We start from the raw sequence: 19,636 nt of genomic DNA on the forward strand, positions 1-19,636 counted from the left end.
GGAGTTTCAGTTAAATATATTTATTTGCATTACTCCAGCTCAACTTGAGATTATATGACTGTGAATATCTTAGGGTAAACCTGATAAAAATAGCAACACCAACAGCAAAACTTACTGACTGAACAATCAATCAATTTATTCTTTCATTTATATGACAAAAGGTTAGTATTGTCATGGTTGATAGATTTATGATGCAATATTAAGAAAATGCATTGGTAGGAGGACAGCCTTAACATTTTAATGTTGACACAAGGCAGAATAATCATTTATTTTCAGGACAGTTATTGATACTCTTCACAGTGGTTAAAAGTAGGGGTTTTGAAAATCAGAGAAATCTGTGCTGAAATTCCAAGTCTACTTGGAATTGTGGGACCTGCAGAAAGTTACTTAAGCTTTCTGAGCCTCAGTTTCCTCATATGTATAATAGATTTCTAGTAAGTATCTCATAGAGTGTAAAAGATTAAATGAGTTAATAAATGTAAAACATCAAACACATCCTGGAACACAGTAAGTAGCATTCAATAAATGGTAAAAACTAGTATTATTAGATTAATAGGGCCTTTGTGCCCCTGAAAGAAACAATGCAGGACCGTATTTAAAGTTACAGTTCTTATATTTTATATCCGTGCCAATTCAAACACTCTCTTCCTTCAATTTAAAAAAAAACATATTTTAAATGATTATTTTCTTGAATGTAAAAACTTACCATGACAACACCACCAACGTATTCAAAAGCACAATGAGCTATACAGCCATACTGAATAGTATAGCCAACAAGCCGAAAGGTTTTTCCCAGAACACCACGAAGCATAGTTCTATGTAGACTCTGCCACCATTGGCCTGATGGTAAATTTCAAAAAGTTTCATGATCAATACTATTTAAAAACACTTAAGAAATAGCTCTATTGTAAAATATTTTACAATCACCCAGAGTGTATTAAGTGCCTAATATGGTTTGGTGCAGAAAATCAAGAGCTTATTTTCATTTTTGCTGAAGGTTTTTTAAAATGGCAAATTATAGCCACTTAATATTGTGATCTTCTAAACAGAGATTATATTCAAATATCACTGGGTTTATATATGAATTAGATAACTAGTAGACTCTTAACTTGTCTCTCCTCTTTCATGCCTTGGTTATTTCTTGGTATTAAGGCAGATATCTAAGAAATGATATTAACTCTTTCAAATACTAATAATAGTTTTTCATACTGTTGCCTGCTATATAGTACATCAGTTCTCATCATAACGTAATATAGGAATAAAGGGGAAAGCACTAGAATAGGTGTATGAAAACGCAAGTTTTAAACTGCTTCCTTTATTAATTTGCATGATCTTCAATGAATCACTTAACCTCTCTGGGCCTTAATAAAATGGAAATAATAGTATCTCACAGAATGGTTCTGAGAATCAAATTCAATAACATGTCAAAGTGGCTTTGTAAATTATAAAGTTACATTCAGTTTTCAGTTATTAACTATTGATATAACAATGAACACATGAATATTATGAAACAGCACAAAGAAACATGTATTTTTAGAAAGCTATATACACTTAACACACTGATATCACTCATCTAAAACAGTCCTAGTATTTGTCCCTTCCTTTCCATTTACCTGCTAAAACTATGTTTCAAGCATTTCTCAACTAACGGCCTAATGCTTAGGCCTAGACTCCTATGCATTGTTCTCAGATTAAATTTACTAAAACACATCAACAATAATAATAATATGTAACATTTGCTCAATGCTTGGATATGTCAGGTTTTACAAATTAATCTGTGAGATAGATAGTATTAGCATTATCATTTTATAGATAAGACAAAGGAACCTAAGAGTAGTAAACTTAAATGCTAAACATCACAAAATTGGAAAATGATACTCAAGAACTTAACCATTATGTTACACTGACTTCCATATTACTCCCTTGCTCCCATAACCTCAATGGCTCTCTATCAGATCAAGTGCAGATTACTCATTTTCAGGATCTTTGACAGATGGCTCCCATTCCATCCTCAGATTCCAACCTGATCTTCCCTGATGCTCCTATATGAATGAACTACTCCATCATACTGGTCCAGTTTACTTAGGGTATACTGCCCAACCAACACTTATGTATGCCAATACCCATGCCTGGAATATACCCATCATGATACCCATCATGTATCTAATTTGTAACTCTTCTCCAAATGCTCTCAACAGGCAAGTTTTTCCTTCTCCTCTGGGTTCCTATGGTTCCTTATGTTCATTTTTTAATGATTAAGAACACTGTTTCTAAAGCTGATCTTGTCTTGAGCAGGTATCCTGGCTCCACCATATTTTAGCTGTGTGACCTTCAGGAGGTTATTTTACCTCTGTAAACCTCAAGTGCCTTTCCCTGTAAAATGGTCTTAGTATCAGTACCTATCTCAGAGAGTTAGTGAGGATTACATGTAATCAGATATATAGTCTGTGTAGCAGAATATATCAATAAATTCTAGTTACTATATCATTCACTTGGCAATCAGCATGTGCTATATAACCTCATAACATTAGTTGCATTTTCAAGTGTCTAAGTTTCTCCCTAACTTATGTTTAAATAAAATAATAGAATTTTTTTTTTTTTTGGCTGCGCCACATGGCTTGCAGGATCTTAGTTCCTCAACCAGGGATTGAACCCAGGCCCTCGGCAGTGAAAGCGCAGAGTCCTAACCACTGGACCGCCAGGGAATTCCCAATAATAGAATTTTAGAGCCCACAGCATAGAACTATATCCTTTATTAGTGTTTTATTACTTATTAGTGTTTATTCACCTATTAAACATTTATTATGCCTTCTCCCCTAACAAGTCTTCTCTGGCACCACCCCAAGAAATGTTACTTATGCTTTGTGTCACTCACCTACCTTAAGCATACACTGATTATAATACTTACCACACTGTATTTTCCCTTATTACATACTATATTTGCTTATATGTCTGTGGGCAGTGACTGTGCAGTATTCATCTTTGGATCCTTAGGGCCTACCAAAGAATGCTTGCCTGACTGAATTAATGAATAAATATTGAACCCAAATCGCCTATAGTTTCAACATCTTTAGTATGATAAAAATGGTTATAAGGTTCAAAACGATTATCAGAAGACCACTGAGATTTTTGGTTAATGAGGAGACATGTTAATGTCATACTCACTGAAGAAAGAAAGAAACTGTCAGTAACATATTAAAAAGTGTTCTCATTAAATCTTTTAAGTAATATGAAATATTCTATCTTAGCAATCTGGCTTACAGTAATAACTGATGCACTTTAAAAACTATTGATTTTTAGAATTTAATAAATTAATAAGAAGTGATATTTATAAACACTTCATAACTGAGGCTCAATTAATTCAGAAAAGATTGAAGAGGAATAACAATAATAGAACATTATTTGTAAAGTTAACTAGGTTGTATAAACACTACTTTGCTCCCACTATAAAACTAGGGAAAAAAGTAGGGGTTAAGTCTGAAAGCTTAGCTTTGAAAATGTGATCTATGAAAACAAATCCTAAAAAGTAGTGAAATGAATATTACATTTAAAAACTAAAATAAAAATGAGCTTACCTGATGTTAGAGAGGGGATATATTATCAAACAAGAAGAAACATGTGGCACTCAGCAAGAAGATATTGTTAACACAGATAAAAGGTGAAATTTAGAGGGGAAATTAATAGCAATCTACCAAAATTTAAATAATCTGGATTATGCAATAGATTATGCATTTGGCTAAAAAACATACTAAAAAAATACAAAGATGCTATAACAATACAATGGTTCTGATTCACTGAGAGGCCCTGTAAATAACTCCCATTCAGAAGTAATTGGGGCCATAAAGCCTTTTTTTATTACTCAGTAAATGCTCAATCCCAAATACAATGTTTGTGATGAAACTGTCTCATAAAATAATAAAACAGATGAGTGATCAGAAGAAAGAAGTTAACAGACATTGTTTCTTCCCTAGAGATATTAGCAACAGAATGGAGTCTGAAGTGTCTGAAACTATTTTGGATCTTAATCTCCTAGATGAAAAGAGCGATGGAGCTATTTATAGAGGACTCTGAGGATCAAGACTACTTGGTCTTATATTTTAAAAGTGCAATGAGGAGCACTGTTGAGAAATACTGAAATTGAGAATAAGAGCTGATGAAATTTTTTTTAAGAGAAATCTCAGAGTAGAAAGTAACATTCATATAAGACATAAATAAACCACATACACTGCTAGCACTCAGTAGATCTACTAGCAAAAGGGATTAATTAACACAGAGGTTTCAAACCTCTGGTTTACATAGTGATTTCAAGGGGTCCATGACTCTATATATGCATACATGTGCCAGATATCTTGTTTGTCCCTTTGGACTCATTCTCTACCTTTCTCCATACTGCTCTCTGCACTTGGAAAACTGACCTATATGAACTACATCAAGGCACTTCAGTCAAGCTTCGACTTCCAGCAGGAAGTCAGAGGAAGGAACGGTTATGTATTTTCCTGGTTCCCTCCCTCTAGAGTCTTCTCAGGCTGGCTCTGTCTTTGGACGAAAGGTCATTGAGTCTCCAAAGGCATAGGAGCCACTTTGAGGGGTTTCCCATTGGCCAAATTTGAGATTAAAAAAAATAATAATAACAGTAATAAATAATATATTAGAATAAAAATGAAATCTACTGAGGACATTTTTTTAAAAAGAAGTATGTGTTGGGGACAAGGAAAGTTCTTTATCAAAAAAATGGCAGCTAATATATATATAGAGGGAATAACGAAATTATCACCAATGTAATAATTCATTCAGGCAAGGGCCATTAATAGATGTTTAAAATTACTGGATGATGTTCTTGGATTAGAAGAATTAACGTTATTAAAATGGCCATACTACCCAAAGCAATCTACAGATTTAATGTTATCCCTATCAAATTACCCATGACATTTTTCAAAGAACTAGAACAAATAACGCTAAAATTTACATGGAACCACAAAAGACCCAGAACTGCCAAAGCAATCCTGAGGAAAAAGAACAAAGCTGGAGGCATAACCCTCCCAGACTTCAGACAATACTACAAATCTACAGTAATCAAACAGCATGGTATTGGCACAAAAACAGACATATGGATCAATGAAATAGAGAGCCCAGAAACATGCCCACACACCTATGGTCAATTAATCTTCAACAAAGGAGGCAAGAATATACAATGGAAAAAAGACAGTCTCTTCAATAAGTGGTGTTGGGAAAACTGGACAGCTACATGTAAAAGAATGAAATTAGAACATTCTCTAACACCATACACAAAAATAAACTCAAAATGGATTAAAGACCTAAATGTAAGACCAGATACTATAAAACTCCTAGAGGAAAACATAGGCAGAACACTCTTTGACATAAATTGCAGCAATAATTTTTGAATCTGTCTCCTAGAGTAATGGAAATAAAAGCAAAAATAAACAAATGGGACCTAATGAAACTTGAAGCTTTTGCACAGCAAAGAAAACCATAAACAAAATGAAAAGACAACCTACAGAATGGGAGAAATTATTTGCAAACGATGTGACCAACAAGGGTTTAATTTCCAAAATATACAAACAGATCATACAGCTCAATATAGAAAACAAACAACCCAATTAAAAAATGGGCAGAAGACCTAAATAGACATTTCTCCAAAGAAGACATACAACAGGCACATGAAAAGATGCTCAATATCGCTAATTATTAGAGAAATGCAAATCAAAACTACAATAATATATAACCTCACACAGGTCAGAATGGCCCTCATCAAAAAGTCTACAAATAATAAATGCTGGAGAGGGTGTGGAGAAAAGGGAACCCTTTTACACTGTTGGTGTAAATGTAAATTGGTGCAGCCACTATGGAGAATAGTATGGAGGTTCCTTTAAAAACTAAAAATAGAGTTACCATATGATACTGCAATCCCACTCCTAGGCATATATCCAGAGAAAACTCTAATTCAAAAAGATACATGCACCCCAATGTTCACAGCAGCACTATTTCCAATAGCCAAGACATGGAAGCAACCTAAGTGTCCATCAACAGATGAATGGATAAATAAGATGTGGTACATATATATATCTATATATATAGATATATATACACAATGGACTATTACTCAGCCACAAAAAAGAATGAAATATTGCCACTTGCAGCAACATGGATGGACCCAGAGATTATCATACTAAATAAAGTCAGAAAGAGAAAGACAAATAACATATGATATCACTTATATGTGGAATCTAAAAAAATGATACAAATGAACTTATTTACAAAACAGAAATAGACTCACAGACATAGAAAACAAACTTATGGTTATCAAAGGGGAAAGGCGAGGGGAAGGATAAATTAGGAGCTTTGGATTAACAGATGCACACTACTTTATATAAAATAGATAAACAACAAGGTCCTACTGTATAGCACAGGGAACTATATTCAATATCCTGTAATAAACCATAATGAAAAAGAATCTGAAAAAGGATAGATAGATAGATAAACTGAACCACTTTGCTATACACAGGAAACTAACACAACATTGTAAATCAACTGTAGTTCAATTTAAAAAAATACTGGGTAAAAGGCTGTTGGTAAACAGGATATGTGCAAAGTATTAAAGTAAATAGTTTATTATTTACAAAGGGAACAAAATACCTTTACATGAAGAGATCAAGTAAATATTACCTTTACATGAAGAGATCAAGTAAATATTAACTATGTGATCAAATTTAGCTGCATAAATAATGGTAAAAACTGATATGTAGCTTCCTGACATGATGCAGTGACATACAGTACATCATCATCTTTGTACTATTCTTGCCAGAAGTGTATAACCTAAATCTAATTATGAACAATCAGACATTTCTGTATCATAATCCATAAACAACTTGAACACTTAAAATATAAATTTAATAAAATAATAAAATAATTAGAGTACTATTTTAAATTATAAGAATAATTTAAAATACAAGGACATGACAACCAAATACAATATGAAATCCTTAACTGGATCCTGAAGCAAAAGAAAAAGAAAAGTAATAAAAGATATTATGCGAAATTTGAACATAGCCTGTAAATCAAAATACATCATCGTTTCAATGTTATATTTAACAATATCATGACTATGCAGAATGATCTTGTTCATAGGAGAAAAACACTGATTTAAAGATGAATGTAACTGTAACTTTCTTTCACATGGTTTACTTCTGCTACTAATAATACAGATAGACATATGTAGATAAATTTATACACACACATATACAAATATATACATACACATATATATGTATATATATATGGAGGAATAGAGAAAGATAATATGGCAAGATGTTCACTGTAAATCCAGATGGAGTGTACATGAATGTGTATAACATTTTTTTCAACTCTGTGATAGAATTTTTAAAAAAAGAAACACTTGGAGGAAAAGGGGTGTCCTCATAGTCATTAGGTCATTCAATCATTCAACAAATATTTATTGAGCTTCTACTATATGCCAAATACTGTGTTCAGTCCTGGAAATACAATAATGAACATGATGCCTGCCCTTATAGAGCTTATAGCTTATTGGGGCAGATGTCACACACACATACAAAGTAGATGAACATGTAAATACATTAAATAATTTCCATAAAGGAAAAAATAGGGTAAAGTGATATAGAATTATTGGTGGGACATATTTTTCTTAAGGATGAATCAGGAAAGATTTCTCTAAGAAAATACCACTGCAGTTAGGTCCTGAAAGATGAAATAACTATGGAAATTGTGGAAAGAACATTAAAAGCAGATGAAACAGAAAGCATGTGCTTAAGGAATTAAAAGAAGACTGGAGCACTGTGTGAAGGACATAAAATGAGACTAGAGAAAGAGGAAAAATTATTCAAGTCTTGTAGAACTTTGGATTTAATTCTAAGACTAATGGGAAGCCACTGAAGGATCTTAAGCAGGAGAGTAACATGATCTGATTTAGAAGTTAAGATCACTCTCACTGCTATGTAGAGAAAGGACTGGAATGAGGGCAAGATTAGAAATGCTGGGAGGGTAGTTAGGCTGGACCAACTACAGAAGTGGCAATGGAGATGGAGAAAAATGGACAGATTTGAGAAACTTTGGGGGCAAAATAAATGGCAAGGAAAAAGAAAGAATCAGGATGACCCTCAAGTTTCTGGACTGAGTAACTGGGTAAATGGAAGTCTATTTACAAGGTTCCTCTCACACACACATTGGGACAGAAAACGAAGGGTCTGATTTTGGTCATGTTAAAATTGATATATTTGTGAGATATCCAACTGGACATGTTAGAGACTGGAGCTCTGGAACTCAAAGGAAGTTTCATACATGGGAAGTCTTAAAAAAAAATTACTATCTTAGGACTATATTCTACTGCAAACAAGAGAAAACTAGAGTAACAGTAACTTAAGTAAGGGACTTATTTTCTATTAACACTAGTTGCTATATCCAAGTTACAGGCAGGAAGAAAGAAAAAGTATAAAGAGTATCCTGATTAACTTTTTGGGTTTTTTTTTTTAATAAATTTATCTATTTATTTATTTTTGGCTGCATTGGGTCTTCGTTGCTGTGCACGGGCTTTCTCTAGTTGTGGCGAGCGGGGGCTACTCTTCGTTGCGGTGCGCCGGCTTCTCATTGAGGTGGCTTCTCTTGTTGCAGACCATGGGCTCTAGGCCCGTGGGCTTCAGTAGTTGTGGCACAAGGGCTTCAGTAGTTGTGGCTCGCAGGCTCTAGAGCGCAGGCTCAGTAGTTGTGGCACACGGGTTTAGTTGCTCCGAGGCATGTGGGATCTTCCCCGACCAGGGCTTGAACCCGTGTCCCCTGCATTGGTAGGCGGATTCTCAACCACTGTGCCACCAGGGAAGCCCATCTTTTTGTCTTTTTATCCAAGAAAAAAACCACTTTTGTTCCATCAACACCTAACTGGCCAAAACTGTATAACTAAGTACAGTACAAGGGGTGCTGAGAGAACATTGCTGTTCTCTTTATAAGCTTTGTAGCACTATTTGACCTTTAAAAATCACCTGAGTATTACCTGAGAAAAATAAAAACGTTAAAGAAAGCATGAAAGGGAGACATGGCAATGGAGACAACATATACAGTCAAGTCTTTGGAAAAGTTTGGCTATGAAGGCAAGCTAAACAGTAGAGCAGGGTTTTTCATCCTCAGCAGTACTGACATTTGGGGCCAGACAATTCTTTGTTGTGGGCAGCTATCTTTTACATTGTAGGATTTTAGCAGCATCCCTGGCCTCCAGATGCCAGGAGGACCCCTTCCCTAGTTGTGACAAACTAAAATGTCTCCCAACATTGCCACATGTCCCCAGGATGTAAAACGGCCCTCAGTTGAGAACCACAGCAGTAGAGTAATAGGAAGAATGTGGTATTTAGCAAGTTTTTTAAAACACAGAAACACAGTAGCATATGCTTGAGAGCCAATGGTAACAATCCCACAGGGAGATGAAGAGAGACTACTGATAAGTGAGGGAGAAGAGGAGAGGGAAATAGAGAGATGCCTGAACACTGACATAAAGAAGGCAAGAGGAAGACTTCAACGTCAGTTTTGACAGAGTACTTATACCAGAATAACCTGTTGGTTGCAAAACCTGGATAAACAAAATAGCTGTTTAAAGACATTAGGCAGCAATATAGGCAAGCCTTGAGGGGCAAGTATATATGAAAGAAGGGAAGAACATAAGGTAAACACATTCACTTGGCCTTTTCTCTAAGAATACTCACCAATTTACAGCACAGGAAAATAAAAGTTTTAGCAGAAAGTGGCAGTTCCATTTGTCTAAGAAAGAGGTTGGAATTTATGGCCGTCAAAGTAGATGGCACATGAGGGTCAAACTGTAGACAGGTAGGAACCATAAGTCAGCATGCAATTTTGCCACGAAGTGCTAGCCAACTCCTAAATTGCTACCTGAGCAGAGTGAGACTCCAGAATCTCAGTAGAAAGCAGCAAATAAAAGGCTAAAAACCTAAACAGAGATGTTAGCAACCACAGAATACCACGCAATGTGAGGGAGACAGGGGTTGGACTTCAAGACCCTCCAAGGTTGGCCATGCTGGTTATGACTGCAGTAGGGTTACCATTGAGAGTGAGGGCAAAACTGAAAGTGATCAGCCTTAACAAAGAATACAACCCACCCTTGACAGGGTTAAAGTAACCTGTTCACACACTACCTGGCTGAGGAAGAACAAATCAAAAACTCTGAATTTTCATAGGAAGAATACAATATCAATGAGAACTCCCACAATATTTTCTATAATGTTGGAGTGGGAAGGCCTTTTTTTAAAAAAAATTGAGATATAATTCACATGCCATGAAATTCACTCTTAAAGTATACAATTGTAAAAGCTGTGTTCGAATATTGATAGTTTTGTCAGTTTGATGGTAGAAAAATGAAGGAGCTCTTAATTCAGGTTTTTATCTTCTCAATCTCATGAGCTGACGTCAAGAGCAGAGATTGAGAACTCAGCATAAAGCAAGCTGGTAAAATGAGAACTGGTTACAGATGTATTAGTATTCTATTGCTTCTGTAACGAATTACCATAAAGTTAGTGGTTTAAAACAACACAAATTTATTATCTTATAGTCTGTAGGTCAGAAGTCCACTATGGGTCTCACTGAACTAAAAATCAAGGTTTGGCAGGGCTGCATTCCCTTCTGGAAGCTCTAGGAAGAATCCATTTCCTTGCCTTTTCCAGCTTCTAGAAGCTACAAACATTCCTTGGCTCATGGTCCCCTTCTTCCGACTTCAAAGTAAGCAGCACTGCATTTCTCTGACCATTCTTCCTTGGTCACATCTCCCTCTAACTCTCTGGCTTTATTTTGCCATCTTCTTCCACTCTTAAGAACCCCTGTGATTAAATTGAGCCCACCCAGATAATCCATGATAATCTCCTCGTTCACATTCCTTAATTTAATCACATCTGCAAAGTCCTTTTTGCCATGTAAGGTAACATATTCACATGTTCTAGGGATTAAGACATGGATATCTTGGAGTGAGGGGTGGAATTATTCTACCTGCCACATCAAAATACCGACACACTAAACCAGTAGTTATCAAAGTGTGGTCCCCAGATCAGCAGGCATTTGTTTGAAGTACAAATTATTGGGCCAAACTCAAGATTTATGTAATCAGAATGGGAGTGTTGCTCAGCAGTCTGTGTTTTAACAAGTTCTCCAGGTGATTCTGAAACAAAATTTGAGAACAACTGCTCTAAGCTCCAAGGTGGCCAATGACCACTTCTATCCTTGAGCAGCCTTGCTCATCTAGTCATTTATTACTGTGTGCCAGATAACTTACCATATTCCATGCGTGCTGTGAAAAAAGTTGGGAAGCTTTGGCATATAGAATTTTACTCCACCTAAGAAACAGAATTTATTACTTTTTATTCCCTATTACACTTACATTAAAAAAAAACTGAGTTAGATAAATTAGGAGTTTGGGATTAACATTTACACACTACTATATATAAAATAGGTAAACAAGAACTTACTGTACAGCACAGATAACTATACTCAATATCTTGTAATAACCTATAATGGAAAAGAATCTGAAAAAGTATGTATGTATAACTGAATCACTTCGCTATACACTTAGAACTATTTAAATTAACTATACTTTAATAAAAAACTGAGTTATTAATGTAGAGAACCAATTCCTTTAATGGGGAGTCTATGTACTCTATCAGATAACTAATAGAAAAGCTAGAAAAAAGGAAATGAAAATTTAAAATTGTGACTGTGCCACATAATACAGGAAAGGAAATGTACAATAATCCTCCCCAGAAAACCTTTAAGAGACTCTGATTAAAATATAGTAAAACTCCACATAATACTGGCATAAGGGAGCAAGGTTGTTGTCTACTTTCAATGTTCTATATCTACATTATAGATTTTAAAATTTTTTCTTCCTATAACATAAAGTTAGAAAACACTTTGTCGGATGTAGGTAATAATGGCTTCTTTCAATATACATAAAAAATCCTCAAATACCAACCAAAATAACAGTAACAACAATAACAGCGAATACTTAAATAGTAGTTCTTGAGCGCCAAGCACTGTTCTAGTTACATATATTAACTCACTTAATTCTTACAATAACTCTATGAGAACTCATTTTATCAAGTATCTCATTTTACAGATAAAGAAACTGAGGGACAGAAAGGTTAAGGAACTATTCAAAATCACACAGCTCATACACAGCAGAGCCAGAATTCAATACAAGGAGGTTGGGTTCTAAAGTCCACCACTATGCTCTACTGCCTCTCAATAAAAATCAAAGAACTTTGTTGGAGACTATTTATAAAATAGGCATGGGAGAGAGGTTGGACTGATGTTAAAACTAGCTAAAAAGATGGAGCAGAGTGAACTCTAGAAGCTGAAAAACAAGTAGACATTTCTCCATCCTTAGAAGTTTCTGGGAATAGGGGTACAAGTCTAAGATCTTGATTTAGATCTAACCATTAAAGTAGCCTTTACAATGATTTCAGAATACCCAAAGCCACAAAGAAAATATACACCTGATTGTTCAGGTCTGGAATTCCTCTGAAAAGAAGAGAAAGTGTTTTGTTTCAGAAACAGGAAAAAATGTAAAGTGTCAGGGTTAATTGAGACTATCAGTTTACAGAAATTCATTTATTTTAAAGTATAAGCAGTCAATCAAAGAAGTGATTAATATCATACTTTTTTTTGTTTTGATAAATGGAATAGTTAGTGAATATATTAGCATTTAAAGAAGGATTCACATTAAGAAAAGGTGAGAAGAGAGTAGGATGTGAAGAAGACAAATCCCAACATCATAGTTTTGCTACATTTACCTTCACTTGGACAAGAAAAAACAGCAGACTTATGACATTCCTGAGACCTCTATGATTTCTAAAATTCAAGAATATCTACAACAAAATACACTTTTCCCATAGAATTATATCTATCTATACAAAGTAACTGAAAGATATATGTCCATTTCTGACCGTGAATGGAAGTTACCGTGACAAGAAGAGAACAACAAAGACTCATTAAGACATGGATGTTGAGTGGTGTACTCTGTTCAATAGCTAAATAATTCACTCTCACACAGCAGCCTCTCCATCAAAGCAATTCAAATTCCTGCCATTTCAAAATCACCTTCAAGGCTGCTCATGAATTGTTCACATCTGTAATGTTATTATCTACTGTAAGATGTGTGCAGAGGATATTTTTTATATTCTAGAACTGCAAATTCAAGGAGCACTTATCCCCATAATCAATGAAAATTTTATTTAAATCTATTTATTTTGATTCATTCTCAGAGGAAATAATTGGCAGCACTTTAAGGTTTAAAGCAGTGAATACTGCTTTAAATTTGACTGCAGCATCAAAATAACTCAAGAACCTAATTTAAAATCCAAATTTCAGGCTCCCATCATGGAGCTAATGAATTAGAATTTGTGGGAGCAAGGCTGCAAAATCAGTAGTTTTAATAAGCTCCCAGGAAGGAAACCCAGTAAAAAACTTTGTGCTGTCATTTGAGACCACTGAGACATACTCACCATTTTCAGAAACTTGACAAAATTTAACCATTCATTATTTTTAAACTAAATGTTAACTTTGGGATAATTCTATAAATTTTCATCATCAAATAAACTGTATAATGCTAACATTTCAATGATTTTGAAAATCCAATATTATTTTCTGAAGTTCACTTTTTATACATACATATACAAAATCAAAACTCATTCTACGTTTATAAAGCATAAGCACTTGACACTTTTAATACAATTAAGTACCAGCTTCCAAACAGTGAAATACCAAAACCACCCCATTCATTTACCAATAATTCCCCAATGGCTATATAATCCATCTATTTCAGAACAATATACAAGTTGTACAAGCAATAGTTGAAGGATATTCATTCAAATGGAAGAAATATCATTTAGCATTAGTATAGGCTAGCTGTCGTGTGCCAGTCTACAGTTCATGCATGGCCCTTTAGAGGTAATACTAAGGCTCACAAATTACCAAAAAAGAAAAAAAAGTTTATCATCTCTTAAATAATAAGTCCTATGATTCCCACCTTGCTCTACTGTTACAATTGACTTATTTTTTAAAATTTTTCTTCATTTCTCCCATCCTATATCCCTTTTTCTTATCTCCAAAAATAACTCCCTTAACTTTTATTGACACATTATGAGTCACCTGTGCAATAAATTTATTAGCTGTAGCTTTTAAAGATAAGTCAACTTTATGTTATCAACAAGGTATTAAATTCAAGTAACCGATACCTATTTGAAAAGAATGTATGTCACTGAGAAGACCCTATATGTTTACAATGAATTTAATTAAGATGAGTTTATTTGGGACTTTCCAAAGGAGATAACCATTTCTAATCAAATAATAATGGCTAGGACAGGGAAGGAAAAAACACTAACTCTCAAATGCCACTCAGTAAACAGCTGATTAAAAAACAGAAAAGTAAACAGTGACCATGTTTAATAAAGGTTTTGAGACAAATTTTATTTTGAAAGGAAAGCTACTTTTTTGAAATAATTATATAATACTATTAACTACCATAGAAAGTTACCCTGAGAAATACACTACCTGACAAAATAATTTGAAATTACACATAAACCAAATATTGTATATTTAAAATACAAGTAATTATATTATGAGGATAAGAAAAAGCTTTTAGTCCACTTATTTCATGAATAGATCTTTTCAGTGTAATAGAATTTTACATAAACAGCTTTTCAAATAGTAAAAATACAAACAGAAGGCTAAAGAAGTCCTTTATAAACGAACATAATGCAGTTCAGTAGAAATATTATTAAGCTTTCTCATTCATTCATTTTAAATGTGACAACCAATGAAGAAACACATTTTGGAATACAATAGCTTGGAACCAGCTTAAAAAAAATTCATTAAGAATAACAAATTTGCTAGGTAGGTTTGACCAACGATCGCTACATAAATTTATTATATTTTATTATTTTTTTTAGATAAAGACCTCATATGGAGAAAAGTAAAATGTACTACACATAAACAGAGGCTACAAGTAAATCAATATATTATGCATAATGGATGATTATATTTCAGTTATTCTTATAATTTCAAAAATACTTTAGTCACCTATATTTAAGATTTTTAAGTTTAAAAACATTAAGATTAAGGTTTTATAATCTATTTTTTCAAATATAAAGCTACTAAATCAAAAAACACAATAAGATAAAAATCAAGTCCTATGAATAAATATTTTAAAAGTATTGCAGGATCATAACACTGACAACACTAATTATCTTTTCCAGTCTTGGCAGTTATGTTGCATACTGTTTGGGTGACTGATGGGATAATTTCACTTCACTTTCTCTCAGTTTATTCTGGACCATGTAAGAGAAGAATATTAAAATAATTAACACCTCTAAACAAAGTAGTTGATAAAGTTTTTGGTTGAAATAAAATGCTTAAAAAAAGAAAACCTCAATTAACTAATACATGATTCTAGAGCAAGTAACTAAACCCCCATCTGCTAAAGGAAAACTTTGACTAAGAATTTCTGATTTTAAAAAATAGTCATTCAGTATTAATATTAACTATTTTATGACTTTTACATAAGATCATACACTTTCACAAAGAGCCTTTTTTATCAGCAATTTGAGTCAGCATTTCCTTAATTATCAAAAGTATATGTCGATGTATTTTGGTATCATTAAACATTTTATTCACTAAAAACATTTAATCAGCAGGAATTGAAGCAGTCATAAAACAGGTAAAACATATGACAAAACAAATTACTCCAATTCCTTATACCTATAGACAGTAGGATTTATTGATCATGGCCTCATATCTAAAAGAACACTAAAGTCTTTAAACTAATATTTAATGTCAAATACAAATCTTTACCAATAGCAAATACATTGTATCACCAAACTAGAAAAAGTATAAAAGACAATAATCAACTTTTCTATTTGAACATTTTAATACATTTTAAGTCATACATAGTTTATAGTCTATGTATGTCTTCCATAATTTTGAGTCATATAGCTTATAATAAGGCAACATATTTTAAATAATAAAAAAGCATATTCTTTGCCTTGATCACCTGATTTTTGTTGTTGTTGTTTATAAAATTAATCATAGTTAGCAGGATAGAAATCGCTTTGAGCTTCATGAATGACATCCAAGAGATGGGAAAGGATTAGTTCTCAGTTGCTGCCAGTTACAGTGCCAGGTGGCTTTTTCTGCAGTGAAGGTGTTACGGATAATCCCATTACACTGGCACTAAATCTTGCAGACATCAAAATTATCACCAAGGTTCCTTTTCATCCCATCCTTTCCAAATGACTGGAAGTCGCTTCACCTGAAAGAAGTCAAATCCACATGCAGCTGCTGCTTTAGCAGACAGCAAACTCCCTGAGAATGCCAGTCGTGATTCAATTTTGCTGTGCTGGTGGCCCCCTATTCCCTGTCCAATAATACATCTGTTAAAAAATCCTACAGCTACAAATCAAGTTTAATCCTACTAGAGACCTCATGTTGGTCTTGTCTTCCAAAAAGGCAGCAGGTTCTGCTGTCTATCTGCTGGCGTCTGGGGAATACCATTTAAATCCCAGCCCTACTTAGAAGAATAAGCTAAGGATCACAAAACATGACCTCAAAAACCCTGATATGACTATATTCTGACCCAGAGGCATTCATTCTAGGTGAAGATTAGAACTTTGCATAATAAGATTACACAGCAAGTGAATGATATCAAGGGACTATCCATATGCAGCCGCCTGGTTTTCTATAGACAGCCTGTGCTCTGCAATATGCAGTGCAGACGAAAAAGAGCTTGGTCTTTCTAGCTGAAATAAAATAGATTCACATAAATTAGTTGGCCATTTCCAGATTCCTAAATCCCCTATTACATCTTTTATTGACAGCTCCGGTGAGGATAGCACAAATGTTATTCCTTTTTATTCTGTGCTTCTAGAACAATCATGCTCTGTAATTGAAATGTACATAGATTATGGCTAGAAATTAACATCTTGTTTGCTGTAATCTTGGATTACAATTGACTGTGTACATAATAAAATTAGGAAATCAATGGATGGATTTATCATCTCCAAGAAACTAGAGGCATTGTTTAAAGAACAGTTCAACATTTTGTGCCAACACTTTAAATGTATAAGTTACAAAGAGAAGTCGATAAAAATTTAAGTGAGTAAAAGAATACAACAGGCATCAGCCAATATCTACATAAAAGTTAGATTACATAAAAATTAGCTCATTTCCCTCAAAATTTAGAAAATGTGAATTATTCAGAGGTTTCACAAACAGGATTTTCTCCCTAAACCATACATGAACAAGAAGGTCAGTTACATATAATGAGGCCTCTACTTTTTTATAAAGTAGTTACAGTAACAGTATTTTATACAAATCATCTTGATCATTTTATACTTTAAAATATTTGAATAAATTCAAATCAATTGTAATTCAGAGTTTTATAATTCTTAACTGTATACTTTTAAAGTACACAGTGAAGTAACCTCTCCTTATATTTATATATATACAGAGCATTTAAAATGTATGGAATCCTAGAAATATTTAAAAAACAATACTTTATGTTCAGTTTTCTGCCAAGAAAGTGAAAGCTATACCAACTCTAAGCAAACATATATGAAAAGAGAGATTCATATTCATTCACACAAATACCTATCCAGAAAAATTCTAAGAATGTGAGGAGGAGTTCCCAACTTTATTTAAAGAAAAAAAGAAGTATCAAGATTTGCCATGGGATTCTTATAAAATTAAGCTGCTCGGTATACCTGAAATATGACTTATTTGACAAGTTTGATTTGCCCACAATTGTTGAGGAACATACTACATCCATTACACTGGCCATTATTATCTCCTTATCATCACAATACCTGTAAGCATAGCTCCGTAATATCTGATAAATACTCAGAGTCAGGTGACATAATTCTGATTTTATGTATGAATCAAGCACCAATATTATCAGTGCTAGAGCTATAAAAAACACTATATGTAATTTCAACTTTATAGCACATGAATAGTCTTTGATTACCTTTATTAGGATATTACAAGAAAATTAATGAAGAATGCAAAAAATACACATTTCTGTTACGATTTTTATATGTAATACTCTAGAGCTACACTGTTCAATAAGGTAGCCATTAGCTACATATGGCTATCGAGCACTTGAAATGTGACTAGTCCAAACTGAGATGTACTGTAAGTATAAAATATACACTGGACTCTGAAGACAGTACAAAAAAAGAATAAAATATTTTGTATTAATTACATGTTGAAAAGCTAATATTTTGGATCTAATGGGTTAAATAATATATATATATGACTTGCATTATATTTCTATGGAACAGCACTGCTCTAGCAGATCATACAATTTCAATAACATACTCCTAAGCTAACTGAAATTGTACTACTAATAAAAACACTAAAGCAGAGGGTTATTATGGAAAAACAAACATTCCAGTATCAAATCTGACAGAAAAGCCTAGTAAAGAAAAACAAAATGTTGTCATTTATTTTCTATTTCATATTTCTAGCTTAAGGGTAGTGGGGGAGAAGAAGGGACCAGCCAAATCAATGACCAACATGTACCAAAAAAGAATGTTTTATAGTTACAAAAATGCTTTAACCCAGTAAACAAAGGTTTTTAGAAAAAACACAGCTTGGGTAACTTCATAAGAGACTAGTAAGGTCTGTGTGTTATCCCTCAATGAGTCCAATAAACAGCAACTTCAAAAAAGTCTGGATCTAGAAAGGGCCGTGATTTTTGCCTAAGGTGCTATATAATTGTTTATATTCAAATTTTAAAACTACATTAAGTAATAACTATAATAGAGATTTGAAGCATTTAGTATATTTCAGAATTTTAGCAAAATTTAAAAGATCAATTTTATAAATTACTAGAAAACTGCTTTTTCATTAGTCTTCTCATCATTTCATCAATGTAGGTAAAGAAAAAAATAGTCCATTAATAAAAAGTGTTTTACAGAAACAAGGCAAACTGTAAATAGTTAAAATATAAAACATATACCTAATTTAATTCAAGAAAGTTAACGGCTGACTTAGTATGACCACAGACAATTGATATCATACAATTAAAACACAAAGTCTATCTTTGTCACACATTGGAATATTATTTCAATATAAACAATAGTACGTAAGGTATTAACTCATTTAAAAGTTGCTTTTTCATAATTATTCCTTCATAATATGTATCTAAAATACTAAGACTAAAGATGAAATATGAGTATCAATAAATAAGATGGGTAAACTCTAAATCAATTCTTCAAGACCTAGCCATGCCACTTTTTCCTATCCTTTTAAAATTATTTAAGTTCTTTTCTTTTCTGGTTACAAGTATCACACAGACATAGACACACACAGACACACAAAAAACCCCAAAATAATAACAATAAAAAACTTTCTAGTCATCAATATATGAGTGCAATGATATTCAGTCTAAGTTAATCCCCAGACATCCAAATTCATGAATAAAAATTCATCAGTTTTAAATACACTGAGCCTATTAAGCAAGAACAAAAGCATATGCACAAAAGAGCTTTTAATATATTTCAAAGCCCACAAGAGCCATGGTCTCATTAAAATTATAAAT

General features: G+C 33.3%; 1 protein-coding gene and 1 pseudogene across 6 annotated transcripts in view; one reads left to right on the forward strand and one right to left on the reverse strand.

Moving 5' to 3' along the window:
• The window catches only part of IMMP1L (inner mitochondrial membrane peptidase subunit 1), a 73,246-nt gene that overhangs the window by 25,747 nt on the left and 27,863 nt on the right, over window positions 1-19,636 (reverse strand). For 3 of the 6 annotated variants that reach the window (XM_061201534.1, XM_061201536.1, XM_061201537.1), the window contains exons 3-4: window positions 11,318-11,378; window positions 707-840 (exon numbers count right to left, since the gene is read on the reverse strand). The exons of 2 other annotated variants lie outside the window; for them this stretch is intronic. In XM_061201534.1, coding sequence (XP_061057517.1) covers window positions 707-840; window positions 11,318-11,327 — 144 coding nt within the window. In that variant the 5' untranslated portion in view covers window positions 11,328-11,378. The remainder of the gene's footprint in view (window positions 1-706; window positions 841-11,317; window positions 11,379-19,636) is intronic. One more of the 6 variants, XM_061201535.1, reaches the window with a different exon arrangement.
• Window positions 1-19,636, forward strand: part of LOC133099913 (lipid transferase CIDEB-like) — a 40,173-nt pseudogene that overhangs the window by 13,195 nt on the left and 7,342 nt on the right.

Source organism: Eubalaena glacialis, chromosome 10 (assembly GCF_028564815.1).
Source record: "Eubalaena glacialis isolate mEubGla1 chromosome 10, mEubGla1.1.hap2.+ XY, whole genome shotgun sequence".
NCBI lineage: Eukaryota > Metazoa > Chordata > Mammalia > Artiodactyla > Balaenidae > Eubalaena > Eubalaena glacialis.